Genomic DNA, 17,083 nt, shown 5'->3' on the forward strand with positions numbered 1-17,083 from the left:
TAACCTGTGCAGTGCATCCAGCCCTAAAGCAGTGCTTCTCAACTGGGGCGATTTTGCTCCCAGTCAGTATGTGGCAATGTCTGAAGGCATTTTGATTGTCATACTGTGTGTGTGGGTGTGTGCGTGCACGTGCGTGTGGGTGCCTGCTGGCCTCCAGTGGGCAGAGGCCAGGGACACTGCTCAGTGTGCCACAGTGCACATGGCAGCCCCATCATCAAAGAATTACCTGGTCTCAAATGTCAGTAGTTTCAGCATTGAGAGATTCTAGCCTTCACTTAAGTTTTCCTGGCATTCCTGATCTTATCTGTGGTGATTATCTGGTAGTCATAAAAGGTACTGTGAGTGATGATCAACTAGAGCAGGAATATTATTTGGGCAGCCATTTGGTGCTGTCCGGAACCCTGTCCTTTCTGTCTGGCAAGCTAATGTCCATTAATAGGTACCTTAGGAACCCAAATGATGTCACAAAATACAAGGAATGTGAGTACACCAAAGACACTTTCAAGAAAGCTCATTTGCTCAGCACAGTTTTCACTGTGCTAATGGCATTTATAGAAACAGAAGGTGATCACTGAAGGCATGCTCACATAATATTCCTGAGCCCAGGTGGGCGTTACGCCCATCCTCACTGTAGCCAGAGCTGCTCTTCTCAGAGTTTAATATTTTGTTTGAATAGAGGATCCTGCTTCTTAAAGCAGTTGAAAAAGACCCTTGACAGGTCGGCCATAATTGACAGATGAATGATCAGAACCTGAATTGGTCTTAGGGAAGCATTTATGTATGTATGTATGTTTTCCTTCCTTCCTCCCTCTCTCTTTTTTTCTTTTTCTTTTTTCTTCTTTTTCTACCGACTCTTGCTCTTTCGCCCAGGCTGGAGTGCAATGGTGCAGTTTCAGCTCACTGCAACCTCTGCCTCCCAGGTTCAAGTGATTCTCTTGCCTCAGCCTCCTGAGTAGCTGAGATTACAGGCCCCTGACACAAGACCTGGCTAATTTTTGTATTTTTGGTAGAGACGGGGTTTCACCACGTTGGTCAGGCTGGCCTCAAACTCCTGACCTCATGATCCACCTGCCTCGGCCTCCCAAAGTGCTGGGATTACAGGCGTGAACCACCAGGCCCAGCCAGGGAAGTATTTATTGAAGTGGTCCTCCGTTAAAACACACACCTCCTTTTCCTCCTCTCAGTGTACCTTGACTGTGTATTTGAAGCCTTTGGAGAACTGTGTATGAGACCCACGAGGAATTTGCCCACACGGTTGATTGGACTCTTCCTTCACCCACTCTTCAGCCAGTGCCAGTTCCTTTTCTTCTGATCATGTGATTGACATGAGAACTGTAGTTTGTGTATCAAATCTTTAGAATGTTTTTGAGTTTCCTGGGGCACAGGAAACTGGCACTTAGCCATACTACAAATACAAATCTTCAGTTTTCAGCAATCTAGAAAACATGTTATCATGTCTTAATGGCATCATGAAAAGAGGCTTTAAACACAGACTCCAGTTAGCCAAGTGGTTTCTACTCATGTCAGTACTGGTGAGGGCACCATGAGATGCCCCAGTGCCCTGAAATAAATGAAAAGGCTGGTTACTGGCGGGTGGTGTGGAAAACAGGGCTAAATCATCAGGCGGGACAGAATACGTGGCTGTGGGTGGGAGCATGCAGAGCTTGGCGCTGAGTTCCGGTTCTGCCACTGCATTGTTTTGTGACCAATTATGAGTTGCTTAACCTTTCTTTGCCATGATTTCCCGGTTTGCAAAATGGTTCATCGACCCTTGTCTTCCACCTCCCAAGGATCATTTCAACAGCTTATTTGTAAAAAGTCCTTTAATAAAAAACGTAACTGTAAAGTCAGAGGTGATGCTTGAGAGAGCAGGAACCAGAAATGGAAATGGAAATGGCATGTCCTTTCTTCTAAAGAAAAGGCATTTCAGAGCTTTTTGGCTATGACGCAACATATCATAAATCCTGACACATAGTTGGAAGGTGGAAATTGCAACATCGTACAAACTCAGTTATAAACCCAGCGAGTTTGAGTATGATTGTAAGAAAAAAAAGCTGGGCATTCTGTTTTTGGGGAATTGATTTTCCTTAACTTTTATTGTCTGGTAGTCTAGATTTATCATATTGTACCATCAACCTGGCTTTTTAAAGATTTAAGGAGATCAAGTACATTTTTTAAAAAAGTCTTTATTTAGACATTTTTTTAGATCAAGAGCTTGTCTCTGTCTTACAGGTAGATAGTCATATGGTCTACTATTTAATCAATAAAGGGGACATTTATTTAAAACTTATGTTTTTGGGGGGTGGCATTTTCATGGCAGCCCCTCTGTCTTTTGGAGGGCCGGTGTGTGTGATTAAAAAGTCAAACACACAGTCCTCCTTTGATTAGAGCCCCCAGTGGACCTTACTGATCCCATGAGACACATTGTCCTGATTGTCCCACAGAGACTGAAGCCAAACACTGTGTCATTTGGGGACAGATTTTGATTTGTCAGATATATTTTGCCCACATGAGTGTCTGTGGACAATACAGCCTGCTCTCCAAAACTTTGCTAAATTTTGACAAACTTTCCTAGGTGTTTGCCCAATGCCAAACTTTTTTTTTCTGTTGGAGATTAAGTTGTGCTTGCTGCCCTCTAGTGGTCACTTGTGGAATCTTACCGTAAACAGCTTATTTTTCCCCTGGTGGTTGGGAAGTGGATGGACGGTGTGTAATTGGCTCATTTTTCTAAATTACCTATTCTGAAGAAGGAAGTTTTTCCCGACAGTATGTACATCCGCCTTCAGTTTACCAGATCCTGCCTGGTCAGAGGTAACTGAGAGAACCGGAAGCTGCCCAGTCAATTCAGTCTATTAAATTATATTTTTATGATTAAGACAAACAAAGCGTACTCTGCTAACCCAGAAAAAAAAATCACATTTAAACACTTTAAAACTTCAAACAACTTCAAAACAGCGTTTGCTGTGTGTCTAGCCTTTTTGTTCTACCCCATAGTATATAAATTCTTTTCATGCTTTCCAAAAATGTTCATATCAAGAATATTGAAGTCAGCATTCCTTATTTATGTATTCCAGCTACCTTCTTATATACTTATTTTTGTTTCTCCTTTAAGATAAAAATGATGATGGAGGAAAAATAAAGCATCTTACATCTTCAAGAGAGTGTAGTTATTGTGGAAAGTTTTTCCGTTCAAATTATTACCTCAATATTCATCTCAGAACACATACAGGTAAAGAACTTTTATTTTTTTAACCATGTACTAGTCAACAAAATTGTTACCTGATTTTGTTGTTGTTGTTGTTCAGATACTCTGCTAGATCCTTGGAATAGCTTAATAAATATGTAGCATGTTGATTGCAGCAGTTATTTTATTGAAACAATTTCCCTCTGTTGCCCAGGCTGGAGTGTAGTGGTGCAGTGTGGCTCACTGCAACCTCTGCCTCAGCCTCCCGAGCAGCTGGGATTATAGGCATGTGCCACCACACGTGGCTAATTTTTTTGTAATTCTAGTAGAGATGGGGTTTTACGGTGCTAGCCAGGATGGTCTCGATCTCCCGACCTTGTGATCTTCCTGACTCAGCCTCCCACAGCACCCAGCCCTGATTTTTATTCTTGTAGTGCCATTGTTACGTTGAACATGACTTGAGCCCTGTTCTTGTTTTGAAGTTCCTTTCTTTCTTCCCTTTTCTTTTTTTTTTTTTTTTTTTTTTAAGAGCCAGTAGCCTATTGAGAGCCTCAGGGGCTGACGGCTTTCCAGGCTGAAGGTCTCTGTTTTGTTTTTTGAGTCTTGCTCTGTCATCCAGGCTAGAGTGCAGTGGTACAATCTCGACTCACTGCAATCTCTACCTTTCCAATTCAAGCAGTCCTGCCTCAGCCTCCCCAGTAGCTGGGATTACAGGCGCCTGCCACCACACCCTGCCAATTTCTGTATTTTTAGTAGAGATGGGCTTTCACCATGTTGGCCAGTCTGGGTTCAAACTCCTGACCTCAAGTGATCTGCCCACCTTGGCCTCCCAAAGTGCTGGGATTACAGGTGTGAACCACTGTGCCTGGCTGAAGTTCATTTGTTTAGTTTATGACTAAACAAATGTATCCTGATTCTCATATCATTAAAACCTACAATATTTTTTTTTCTTTTTTTAGAGATGGGGTTTCACCATATCGGCTAGGCTGGTCTTGAACTCTTGACCTTGTGATCTGCCCACCTTGGCCTTCCAAAGTGCTGGGATTATAGGCGTGAGCCACTGTGCCCGGCCTAAAACCTACAATATTTTTACATGCTGCATCTGCAGTCTTTATGATTTAGAATGAAATGAGAATCTACTTAGTAGTCTTTAGACTGTGAAAGGAGCTATGACGTTACGGTGTCAGAGGCTGTGTCCATTTGAAATTTCATCTCTTCCACTTACTAGCTGTGCACCCTTAGGCAAGTTCTTTAACCTTTTTGTGCTTTTAATTTTCTTAGCTGTGAAAGTAGAATTATACTTATTTCCCTAGGAAGATTAAGTAAGTTAGAAGTGTTGCCGTTGATTTTTCTATTGAAGATAGGTATTCACAATTTCAAATACTTATGCCATGAGAAATCCTGCGATGGTAGAGAAGGCAAAAGGAAGAGAGAAGCCCCTGTTTTCTGAATAAATAGATACGCGGTCTATTTTAATGCTTTTTGCACACTTCTATAATAATAGTGCCGTTTCTTGCTTTAGGTGAAAAACCATACAAATGTGAATTTTGTGACTACGCGGCAGCCCAGAAGACATCTCTGAGGTATCACTTGGAGAGACACCACAAGGAAAAACAAGCCGATGCTGCCGCCGAAGCCAAGAGCGATGGTAAAAATCAGGACCCTGAAGATGCACTATTAACTGCCGACAGTGCGCAAACCAAAAATTTGAAAAGATTTTTCGATGGTGCCAAAGATGTTACAGGCAGTCCACCTGCAAAGCAGCCGAAGGAGACGCCTTCGGCTTTTCTGGGCAGTGCTGTCCTCTCACCAGCACACAAAGATACTCAGGATTTCCATAAAAATGCAGCTGATGACAGTGCTGATAAAGTGAATAGAAACCCCACCCCTGCTTACCTGGACCTGCTAAGAAAGAGATCAGCGGTTGAACCTCAGGCAAATAACCTCTGCAGAAGCCAGGTGGAGGTCATTCCTCCTCCGGATGGCAGTGCCACCCGTAACCTTGACGTTAGCCCCAAAGAGAAGCCAGTGGAGGGCGCAGCTGACGGCAGACACAGGCCAAGTGTGGACTGTCATGAAAAACCTTTAAACTTATCCCTGGGGGCACTTCACAATTGCCCGGCAATTTCTTTGAGTAAAAGTTTAATTCCAAGTATCACCTGTCCATTTTGTACCTTCAAGACATTTTATCCAGAAGTTTTAATGATGCACCAGAGACTGGAACATAAATACAATCCTGACGTTCATAAAAACTGTCGGAACAAGTCCTTGCTCAGAAGTCGGCGCACCGGATGCCCGCCAGCGCTGCTGGGGAAAGACGTGCCTCCCCTGTCTAGTTTCTGTAAACCCAAGCCCAAGTCTGCTTTCCCAGCGCAGTCCAAATCCCTGCCATCTGCGAAGGGGAAGCAGAGCCCCCCTGGGCCCGGCAAGGCCCCTCCGACTTCAGGGACAGACTCTAGCACTTTAGCCCCAAGTAACCTGAAGTCCCACAGGCCACAGCAGAATGTTGGGGGCCCCGGAGCCGCTGCCAGACAACAGCAATCTGAGCTGTTTCCTAAAACCAGTATTTCCCCTGCACCGGAGAAGACGAAAAGACCCGAGACCAAGTTGAAACCCCTCCCGGTAGCTCCTTCTCAGCCCGCCCTTGGCGGCGGCAGCATCAATGGTTCCATTGACTACCCTCCCAAGAACGACAGCCCGTGGGCACCTCCAGGGAGAGACTATTTCTGTAATCGGGGTGCCAGCAACACTGCCGCTGACTTCAGCGAGCCCCTTCCAAAAAGACTGAAGTCCACCGTGGTTGCCCTTGACGTCGACCACCAGCCTGGAGCCAATTACAGAAGAGGCTGTGACCTTCCCAAGTACCACCTGGTCAGAGGCATCACGTCGCTGTTGCCGCAGGATTGCGTGTACCCGTCGGCGGTGCTGCCCCCCAAACCCAGGTTCCTGAGCTCCAGTGAGGTCGAGTCTACAAATGTGCTGACTGTTCAGAAGCCTTACGGTGGCTCCGGGCCGCTCTACACTTGCGGACCTGCTAGTCCAGCCTCCAGCTCAATGTTAGAAGGTATTGCGTGAGGGGGGGCGTGTTGAAATGGCACTGATGCTGACAGTGACTAATATCTTTTTTTTTTTTTTTTTTTTTGTGGAGACAGAGTCTCACTCCGTTGCCCAGGCTGGAGTGCAGTGGCGCAATCTCAGCTCACTGCAACCTCTGCCGCCTGCATTCAATTCTCGTGCTTCCGCCTCCTGGGTAGCTGGGACTACTTGGTCCCAGCGTGGCGTGCGCCACCACGCTCGGTTAATTGTTTCGTGTTTTTAGTAGAGACAGGGTTTCACCACATTGGCCAGGCTGGTCTCAAACTCCAGACCTCAGGTGATCTGCCTGCCTCTGCCTGACGGGATTACAGGTGTGAGCCACTGCACCCCAGCAACAGTGACTAATACCTAATCCATGCATTCTCAGTGGAGATGGCACCGCTCCCAAGGGTGGGGGGGGGTGGGTGGCAAAAAGTTCTTGGGGGTCACGGAGAGAAGCATTCTTAGGGCAGTGGTTTGTGGTCCTGCAAAGCCTAACTCTGGGTTTAACTCTTACCCGGAGTATTTTTTTAAAATTTGTTTTATTTTTAGAGACAGGGTCTTGCTGTTGAGAGAGAGAGAGAGAGAGAGTGAGGGAGAGAGAGACACAGGGTTTCGCCATGTTGGTCTGGCTGGTCTCAAACTCCTGACCCCAGGTTATCTGCCCGCCTCTGCCTCCCAAGTGCTGGGATTACAGACGTGAGCCACTGTGCCTGGCCTAACTTAAATTTATTTTTTATAGAGACGGGGATTTGCCTTGTTGCCCAGGCTGGTCTGGAACCCCTGGCCTCAAGTGATCCTCCTGCTTCTGCCTCCTAGAGTGCCAGGATTACAGGCATGACCCACCATGCCCAGCCTTATTCTTGAGTAATTCTTGTTGATGATGTTTTTCTGTTGTGGGAGTCATCATGAAAACAGTGGGTGAGAGCACTGGGCTAGTCCAGTCTTGTCTTGCTGTTGAAATTCCAGATGCTGCCATCTGAGGCCTCAGCTTGCCTCACTTCATCACAGCCCTTGGCTTCCTTTGCACATTCATCATGTGCTCAGCAGTCAGTGCCAACCCACCTGGGGTTTTGGGGGGTTCCTTTATTTTTTGAAACAGAGTTTTGCTTTTGTTGCCCAGGCTGGAGTATGGTGGCACGATCTCGGCTCACTGTAACCCCCTCCTCCTGAGTTCAAGCGATTCTCTATCCTCAGCCTCCTGAGTAGCTTGGATTATAGGCGTGTGTGCCACCATGCGTGGCTAATTTTTGTATTTTTAGTAGAGCAGGGCATCAGCTTGTTGGCCAGTTTGGTCTCGAACTCCCAACCTCAGGTGATGTGCTGGCCTCAGCCTCCCAAATTATTGGGATTGTAGGTATGAGCCAGTGCACCCATCCTGGGGGTTCTTCCTTACCTGTCTTACCACCCGCTACTGGCCTGTAAACTTCTTAAGAGCAGAAACCATATCTTATATGTATAGAGTGTTGTCACATGCCCACACAGGGCAGTATGGGGGGTGCCCAGTAAGGACCGCACGAGACCCTTACCTAGCGGGAGCAGAAAACATGAGAACTGCCGGCTAAACAGTCTTGTGAACGGTTTTGCTGTTAAATGCTGTCAGCCCTTCATATCCTTGGGTTCTGCCTCAGTGGATTCAACCAACTGCGGGACTGAAATATTTGGGGGAGAAAAATGGATGGTTGTGTCTGTACTGAACATCTGCAGACTTTTTTTCCTTATCATTGCCTAGATCATACAGTATGACACCTATTTACGTAGCATTTACTTCATATTAGGTATTATAATAATGTAGGATTTTTTTTTTTTTTTTTTTTTTTTTTTTTTGAGACAGCTTGTTTTTCTGAGACAGAGTTTTGCTTTGTCGCCCAGCTGGACTGCAATGGCACTATCTCTGCTCACTGCAGTTTCCGCCTCCGGGTTCAAGCGATTCTCCTGTCTCAGGGGTACTTGGGATTCCAGGTGCTCACCACCATGCCCGACTTTTATGGTTTTTTTTAGTAGAGACAGGTTTTGCCATGTTGGTCAGGCTGGTCTCGAACTCCTGACCTCAGGTGATCTTCATGTCTCAGCCTCCCAAAGTGTTGGGATTCACTTGAAAAGGGGAGGCAGAGGTTGCAGTGAACCTAGATCACGAGAGTGAACTCCAGCCTGGGTGCAAGAGTGAGACAGACCTCTGTCTAAAAAAAAAAAAAAAGGTATAAGGGAGGCTGTGCATGGTTTACACTACGATTACTACAAATTAATGGTGCTGCAAATACTGTGAATACTGCAAATACTACACTATTTTATATTAGGGGCCTGAGTGTCCATGGATTCTGGTGTCTGTTGGGGAGTGGGGGGCGGTCCTGGAGCCAGTGTCATTCGGATACTGAGGGACAACTGTATTAATTTAAAAAATGACCTTATTTCCCCCGTACGTAAATTGTTGATCTCATAGATGACTGTGGGATTCTCCCCATGGAAATGTATCCTGATGGCGTCCCTTGTATAGGTGTCTGGCACATACCTATATGCGTAAAAAAGTAACTCAGTGTCCCAGGGCCATCTTCCCCTTGGCAAACTTGATGAAACCACAGTGCCTTCCTTTATCAGATAGAAGCTTGCTGGTGTGTGCTCCCCAAAGAGACAAAATCAGCTTTACACATTTCAGTTTGTGTTAGCTTCAAAGTGAGGATTCTGTGTGGTGACAGCACTCTATCAAGAATGGCTTGATGCTGATTGGTTCAATAGAGATAGCAAATTAAAAAACAATTGCTTTCACACACTCCAGTGGCTTTTATAAAAATTGTGATGAAATAGTAATTTTTACTGCCTTTTGATTAAAAGTGTTCGTTTTTTCCACCCATGGTGCTTAAAATGGACATGAATCAAAACTTTGTCTTTACTTAAAGGGGGAAAAGGCTCTGTGTGGTGCAAGTCAGATTCTCTTCTTTTTCCCCCTCTTTGAGACAGGGTCACACTGTTGCCCAGGCTGGAGTGCAGTGGTGCAATCATGGCTCACTGCGGCCTCAACCTCCTGGGCTCAAACAATCCTTCTGCCTCAGCCTCCCGAGTAGCTGGGACCGAAGGTGCATGCCACCATGTCTCGCTAATTTTTTATTTTTAATAGAGATTAGGTCTCACCATGTTGCCCAAGCTGGCAAATCCTCCTTTAAGTGATTTAAGGGGAAAAAAAAAAAAAAAAAATACTTTAAAGGGCAATACTTTTACATAGTTTGTTTCATGATTTCATATAGGTTTTAAAGTATTTTGGATGCCAGTATTTTTTCTGGCTTTTTAATTCTTTCTAGTGACAGCCCAGGCAACTTTAGTTTGAGTGACATCAACAAAATTCTGGGCTAACATGTTGTCATAAAAACAATTCAGTTGTAACTGTGCAAACAAACAGTGCGGGCAACTGTGTGACTGTGTGTTGTGGTTACATTATCAGTGTCAGGAGTCTTAAATCGACCTCTCACAACCTGTAACACCTCTTACCTAGTTGTTGGACCATTTTAATTCTAATACGTTTTCTTTTTTTTCCCAATCAGGAAAAAGGCCTGTGTCATATCAACACTTATCTAACAACATGGTACAAAAGAGAAACTATGAGAATTTTATTGGGAACGCACATTACCGTCCAAATGACAAAAAAACTTGATTCACTAATTTGGGGGATAAAAGGTGAGCATATGTTTCAGTTAAAAACACTAGATCAGCCCCTTGGAAGGTCAAGGCGAGCGGATCTCCTGAGGTCAAGCATTTGCGCTGGGCGTGGTGGCCAGTGCCTGTAGTCCCAGCTACTCAGGAGGCTGAGACAGGAGATCACTTGAACCCGGGAGGCAGAGGTTGCAGTGAGCAGGTTACAGACTGCACCACTGCACTCCAGCCTGGGTGACAGAGCGACATTCCGTCAATAAAAAAGAAAAAATTAGGATTGGTTTTTACTTGATTGGAAATAAACCATTAAGTTGCCTAACATAACGTAACAAAATTGCTTTTAAGTTTGATTTGGATTTTTAGATGTTTTAAAATTAGAGTCCTCAGGATCTTTGGATGTTAGTGATGGTAATAGGAAAAACAGCCATGGCCACTGAAATTTACTGAGCATTGACTTTGTGCTAGGCATTGAATGAAGGGCAGTTTGGTTGTATTTATTATACTTTCTTAAGTAAAGAATTTTCTAAACTATATTTAGTTTTGACCTTAATCACTTTAAAAATGTTTTTTTCCTTAGGTCTTGGTGCACATCAGGGCTTAATCTCCATGAAATTGAATTGTAGTTCATCCTTTGAGAAGCGAATGGTGAAAGCTACTGAAATAAGCTGTGATTGTACTGTACATAGCACATACAAGGAATCTGCAAGGAACACTACAGTTTTGTAAAGTTGTTCTGTTAACTTTTGTACCAAATAGCAATAAAATCTACTTGGAACTGTTGGAGCCTACATACATGGGGACTGGATAGCTCTATTTTGTCCCTGAATAATATTTTTTTTAGAATCGACCAAATAAGAAGTGGAATTTTTGCATACTTGAGCGCTGCTGAAAAATGATTTGGGTTGGGGGGGGATGGGGGAAAAGTATATAATGCTTGCACCTCAGGTAAAATTCTGTAAATATCTAAGTTGTAAACCTGCTTGTTCAAATACTGTGTGTATTCCTTTTCTCTAATACAGCTCATCACTTGGAGCAGTTTCTGCTATTGTGCTCTTTCATTTAAAATGTATGTTTTTTTTTTTTTTTTAAACTCTCATGATTTTGTATTATGTTGAATCCTCTGAAATCTGTTGTTGTCTTAAAATTGTTAATGGAAGTATTGACCCTCTATGAATATGTGCTGCAGATAAGGAGGTCAGCCATTCTGAATTTGGCAGCATTTTATTGCAAGTTTCAGCATGTAGCTGGGGAAGGCACCTTCTTCCTTGCCTCTCCAGATTGTCCTGGAACCTCCAGATCCTTGACTGAGGGGGTTGGGATGGCTTACATGATTTTTAAGTGAGTGTGTCTACAGAGAAGCGTTTTCTCTGTAGAGGAGAGCCACACATCGTGTAAACATAAGAAACTGTATGTGCAGTTACTTAAATTTGTTTCTATCAAATCTTTTTTTTTTTTTTTTGAAAGTTGAGTGTTTGGGGGTATTTGCCTAAATTAGCATATAAAAACATAAATGCTAAATTATACATGTGGATTGCAGATTTTGGAAACAGTTTTAAGAGAAAGTTTTTGGGGAACGTTTTAGGTTTGTATGTGGTAGTTTTAGTGTGTCTGGCATTTGGGTGAGCTGTGGACAGACACACTAGAGTTGGTTATAGACACATTGATTCTGAAGAAGGAACTGCTGGCTGAGCCTCCTGGGAGTCGAGAAAGAGAAAATCTGTTTCTGGACCTCAGTTTACCTTCCCATTTTGGGTTGCTTGGGAGCAGTAACATTTTTCTCAGTGCACATGCAATTTGGGTTTTAGAGAAGATGGCCACCAGCTGGCTTCCTAGATATTTTAAATTTTTGTTCTTTAATGTGCTGGCCATGGCTGAGTTTATTAGTACATGGGCTTAGTGACCACAAAAGACTTGTTAAGAAACTGTTTCAAAAATAAGTTTGCACTGTTCATTTTTCTGGCCTTCCTCTTCTCCATAGAGCAAGGGTAAAGTTCTAGAAGAATCTTTTTTTTTTTTTAATTATGCAACGTAAGGTGTCCTTGATAGGAATCTTAGCTCCTGTGTTACAACAGAGAACTAATTTGAGATCAGTCTGCTGGCATTGCAATGAAGTGCTTTGTATCAGGAAAGTGTACACTATTGACCTTTTTTCCTGTTCACAAGCTGAGCCATATGTACATAATCTAGATTTTGTTTTCATAGTTTTGCACTTTTATAGCCTATTTTTGAAGATTAACACATTTGCAAGATGATTGACTCAATCTCTGCCTAATCCAATGAGTGTTACAGAGAGCTTGCTGTGACTAGAAACGTAAATCTTAAAAGGGGGTTTGTGATAATAGAGGGCTGGAATTTAAACCTGCATTTAAAAAAAAAAAATCACCAAATCTATTTGAAAACAAGTCAGTTTGTGTCATGCTGGAATTTTTTGGGCTTTCAAATTTGTCTTTTTAACCACATTTTTGAATGTATAAAAATACCAATTATTTTCCTACAGCCCTTTGTACTTCAAAATATGTTTTTGTGTCCATCAGTATTAACTATTGGTATACTACTGGTTTTATATGTGTTTTTTTTCTTTGAGACAACAGTACATATAATAGAGGTACAATTTGTGGGATTTTTGTTTATGTATTTATTTCATTCCAGTTTGATTTATTTTAATTGTTGATAAGTTGTCAAACAGTAGACATTACTTGTTTTATTTATGATATATTTCAGCTTAAAGTTATGATATGTGGAAGTGTAAATATAGATTTGGTGTTTTGCAATCTTAGGTTTCAGTGTTTATTGTGTTTCTGATTTTCTTCAATTTAACTTTTTAGTTTTTTTTTCTTTTTTTTTTCCCCTTCAGTTGTGGTCCCACCCTGTCACCCAAGCTGGAGTGCAGTGGTGCAGTCACAGCTCACTGCAGCCTCAAACCCCTGGACTCAAGTGATTCCAGCCCCTCAGCCTCCCAAGTAGCAAGCTGTCACACATGGCTTCTAAACACAGTTTTAAGGCCACATGGCTCACGCCTGTAGCTGTAGTCCCGGCACTTTGGAAGGCCAAGGCGAGTGGGTCACTTGAAACCAAGAGTTTGAGACCAACCTGGCCAACATAGTGAAGCCCCATCTCTACTAAAAATAGAAAAATCAGCTAGGTGTGGTGATATGAGCCACTGCACTGGGCCTAATTTTATCTCTGACATTCTTCAGTAAGTATCTCTACCAGACAAGAACTTTTCATTGTCACACGAAACTATTTGAACAAGGATTTCTCATAATTATCTCCTAGTCCATGTCCGTGTTTCCTGGTTGCCTCAGAAACGTCTTAGAGGTGGCCGGATGCCCTCAGGATCCAAACAAGACTTCCCCATTGCATTGAGTGGACAGGCTTCTTAAGTTTCTTTTAATCTGACCCTACCCTTGGCCCCAACATATATTTTATGACATTTTATGTATTGAAGAAACTGGATCATCTGTCCTGTAGAAGTCCTCACATTCTTGTTTGATTTTACTGCGTATTTGTGGTCTTGTTTTACCAGTTTGGCCTCTAGCAAATCTAGACTAACGGAGATTTGGGTTCACTGTGAGGGGGATGGGGCTATGTCCTTTCTCTTGCTTGGCCTCTCAGACATGCAGCATTTGGTTTTCCAGTCTGGGGTGACGGTTTGATATGTGGGTTCAGGTATGTTCACTGGCCAGCCGTCCTAAAGTTCCTGCCAACCTTTTTTTAAAGTTTTTTTCTTTTTTGTTTTTGAGACAGTCTTGCTCTGTCGCCCAGACTGGAGTGTAGTGGCACAATCTCCGCTCACTACAACATCTGCCTCCTGGGTGACAGGGTAAGATTCCGTCTCAAAAAACCCAAAATGTAAGACGTTTCGGATCCCATCTCTACTGACCCACATCTGGGAATTGTCTTTATCCGAGGATCCTGGGTTCCTTTTATGGGAAGCTGTAATGAGGGTGATTTGGCCGCAAGGGGTACTAACCCCTACCTGGGTGCTTGTGCTCCTCGCCTTTTTAATGTACGGAAAAAGGAAATACGATCAAAAAGGAATCCTCAGTGAATGATACTGCTATTTCCAACATGTGTTAGAGTTTTTACTACTTTGATTTTCGATTTTCTGAAAACCTGGGTTCCTGATGATAGTAACATAATGGCTCTAATCTACCGTATGTAACGAACACAACACCAGTGTTACCACAGCACTGCCCAATGAGCCTTTCAGATTTCTTTCTGTAGTTCTGTTTGTCTGTAGTTTCCAAGTTGTCGCTGACTCCCAGAATCATTGAGAAATTGTTAGCAATGCAAAGGTTTGTCCTAGACTTGCTCCATCAGGAACTCTGCAAGTGTAGTCCTTGTACTTTTGCACCAGGGGCAGGGCTTGTATTTTACAGGGAGGATGTCACAGCAGAACTAAAGGACACGGCTGTTATTTGGATTTTTCTTTCCAGTGATGCCAAAAGCCCGGTTTTTTTTTTTTTTTTTTAAGGTGGAATCTCGCTCTGTTGCCCAGGCTGGAGTTCAGTGGTGCAAACTTGGCTCACTTCAACCTCTGTCTCCTGGATTCAAGTGATTTTCCTGCCTCAGCCTCCCAAGAGCTGGACTTACAGGCGCACGCCACCACGCCCTGCTAAATTTTGTATTTTGGTAGAGACGGGGTTTCAGCATGTTGGCCAGGCCTGGTCTTGATCTCTTGACCTCATGATTTGCCTGCCTCAGCCTGCTGGGATTACAGGCATGAGCCACTGCGCCTGGCCTCTTTTTTTTTTTTTTTTTTTTTTTTTTTTGAGATGGTCTTGCTCTGCTCTGTCGCCCGGGCTAGAGTGCAGTGGGATAATCTCGGCTCACTGGAACCTCTGCTTCCTGGGGTTCAAGCCATTCTCCTGCCTCAGCCTCCTGAGTAGCTGGTATTATAGGTGTGTGCCACCATGCCTGGCTAATTTTTGTATTTTTAGTAGAGACTGGGTTTCACCATGTTGGCCAGGCTGGTCTCCATCTCTTGACCTTGTGATCTGCCCGCCTCAGCCTCCAAAAGTACTGGGATTACAGGTGTGAGCCACTGTGCCTGGCCTTTTTTTTTTTTTTTTTGGACAGAGTCTTGCTCTGTTCTGTCGCCCAGGCTGGAGTGCAGTGATGTAATCTCGGCTCACTGGAACATCTGCCTCCCGGGGTTCAAGTGATTCTCCTGCCTCAGCCTCCTGAGGTATTATAGGTGTATGCCATCATGCCTGGCTAATTTTTGTATTTTTAGTAGAGACAGGGTTTTTTAGTAGAGCCAAGATTGCACCACTGCACTACAGCCTGGGCAACAGAGTGAGACTCGGTCTCAAAAAAAAAAAAAAAAAAAATTAGCTGGATGTGGTGGCACATGCCTGTAATCCCAGCTACTCCGGTAGCTAGAGGCAGGAGAATTGCTTGACCCCAGGAGGCGGAGGTTGCAGTGAGTTGAGACTGTGCCATTGCACTCCAGCATAGGCAACAAGAGCAAAACTCCGTCTCAAAAAAGAACTTCTGGAAATGGACCAGGCTTAGTGCAACTTGTGGAACCTAAAGATGACTAGCAAGGAAAATTGATCCAACTCACCATTCCCCAGAAATGGGAATGAAACTCAGGATGACAGTGATCGCAAGGCTTCTGGAGCTTCTATTCAGATGCAAGTTTATTTGTTTTGTTTTTTGTTTTGCGGTTTTTAAGACAGTCTCACTTTGTCTCCCAGGTTGGAGTGCAGTGGTACAATCTCAGCTCACTGCAACCTCCACCTCCGGAGTAGTTGAGACTACAGGTGTGCACCACCACACTTGGCTAATTTTTGTATTTTTAGTAGAGATGGGGTTTTGCCATCATGGCCAGGTTGGTCTCAAACTCCTGGCCTCAAGTGAACCACCTGCTTCAGCCTCCCAAATGCTGGGGTTATAGGCGTGAGCCACCATACCCAGCCCTGATGTACCACACCTGGCCCGGATGCAACTTTAATGCCACAAATACCCCCTTGGGTGTGCCAGGTGATGCCAATCATTCTGGTTACAGATTTTGTTAAGTACAGAAATGATGGTAGTACATGAACAATAATACCAATAGTTTGATACTTTAAAATAGCATAGGCTGGACGCGGTGGCTCTTGCCTGTAATCCCCGCACATTGGGAAGCTAAGGTGGGAAGATCACTTGAGACCAGGAATTTAAGAACAGCTTGGGCAAACAGTGAGACCTCATTTCCACAAAACAAGCAAACAAATAAAGTAAAACTAGCAAAAGGGCAAAAGCCTGCCAAGAATGGAATGGCTGAGTAACTGTGGCATCTCCTTGCAGTGGTCAGTATACAGTGACAAGAATGAATGATCTACAATCATAGTTACATGGAGAAACCTCACCAAAAGGTGTGCAGATGATGGATCTATCTGCAAATGAGGGTAGAGGGAAAAGTGGGGAGAGACACAGGCAGGAGGAAGGGGTGAGAGAACCAGGAGGAGGGGCGAGTGGCACCGGGTTTCTGAGCAAAGGACACCAGACACAAGAGTATGCTCCGTGTAACTCCACTCATGCGACAGTAAGCTACGCTGCTGGAAGGCAGGGTGCTCTGTGCGATGCTGGTGGTGGACAGACAGCAAGGAGGACCGGGGGCTTCTGGGATGCTAGATCTTCCGTTTTGTGGTCTGGGTGATGGTTTATTTTGTGAAAATAAATTGAAGTGTACACTTATGATTTGGGGACTTTTTGCTTTTTTATACACACACACACACACACACACACACACACACACACACAAAAGTGAGACCCTTGCTTTAAAACAAATACATATATATATATATATATATATTTTTTTTTTTTTTTTGAGACGGAATTTCGCTCTTGTTACCCAGGCTGCAGTGCAATGGTGCGATCACGGCTCACCGAAAACTCCGCCTCCTGGGTTCAAGCAATTCTTCTGCCTCAGCCTCCCAAGTAGCTGGGACTACAGGCGCGCGCCACTGTGCTCAGCTAATTTTTTTGCATGTTTAGTAGAGACGGGTTTCACCATATTGACCAGGATGGTCTCGAACTCTTGACCCCGTGATCCACTCGCCTCGGCCTCCCAGAGTGCTGGGATTATAGGCGTGAGCCTCCGCTCCTGGCCTATATTTGTTTGTTTTAAAGCGAGGGTCTCACTCTGTCACTGGGATGCTGGGGTGCAGCGGTGCAATCATAGCTCACTGC

At 44.0% G+C, this 17,083-nt stretch overlaps 1 protein-coding gene across 4 annotated transcripts in view; it reads left to right on the top strand.

Annotated features, from left to right (window-relative positions):
- Positions 1-12,672, top strand: part of ZNF217 (zinc finger protein 217) — a 29,659-nt gene extending 16,987 nt beyond the window's left edge. For all 4 annotated transcript variants that reach the window (XM_032255968.1, XM_032255969.1, XM_032255967.1 and 1 more), the window contains exons 3-6: positions 3,113-3,229; positions 4,707-6,248; positions 9,793-9,925; positions 10,479-12,672. In XM_032255968.1, coding sequence (XP_032111859.1) covers positions 3,113-3,229; positions 4,707-6,248; positions 9,793-9,902 — 1,769 coding nt within the window. In that variant the 3' untranslated portion in view covers positions 9,903-9,925; positions 10,479-12,672. The remainder of the gene's footprint in view (positions 1-3,112; positions 3,230-4,706; positions 6,249-9,792; positions 9,926-10,478) is intronic.
- The last annotated feature ends 4,411 nt before the right edge of the window (positions 12,673-17,083 follow it).

Source organism: Sapajus apella, unplaced genomic scaffold (genome assembly GCF_009761245.1).
Source record: "Sapajus apella isolate SASKATOON/1434 unplaced genomic scaffold, GSC_monkey_1.0 scaffold92, whole genome shotgun sequence".
NCBI classification, from domain to species: Eukaryota; Metazoa; Chordata; class Mammalia; order Primates; family Cebidae; genus Sapajus; species Sapajus apella.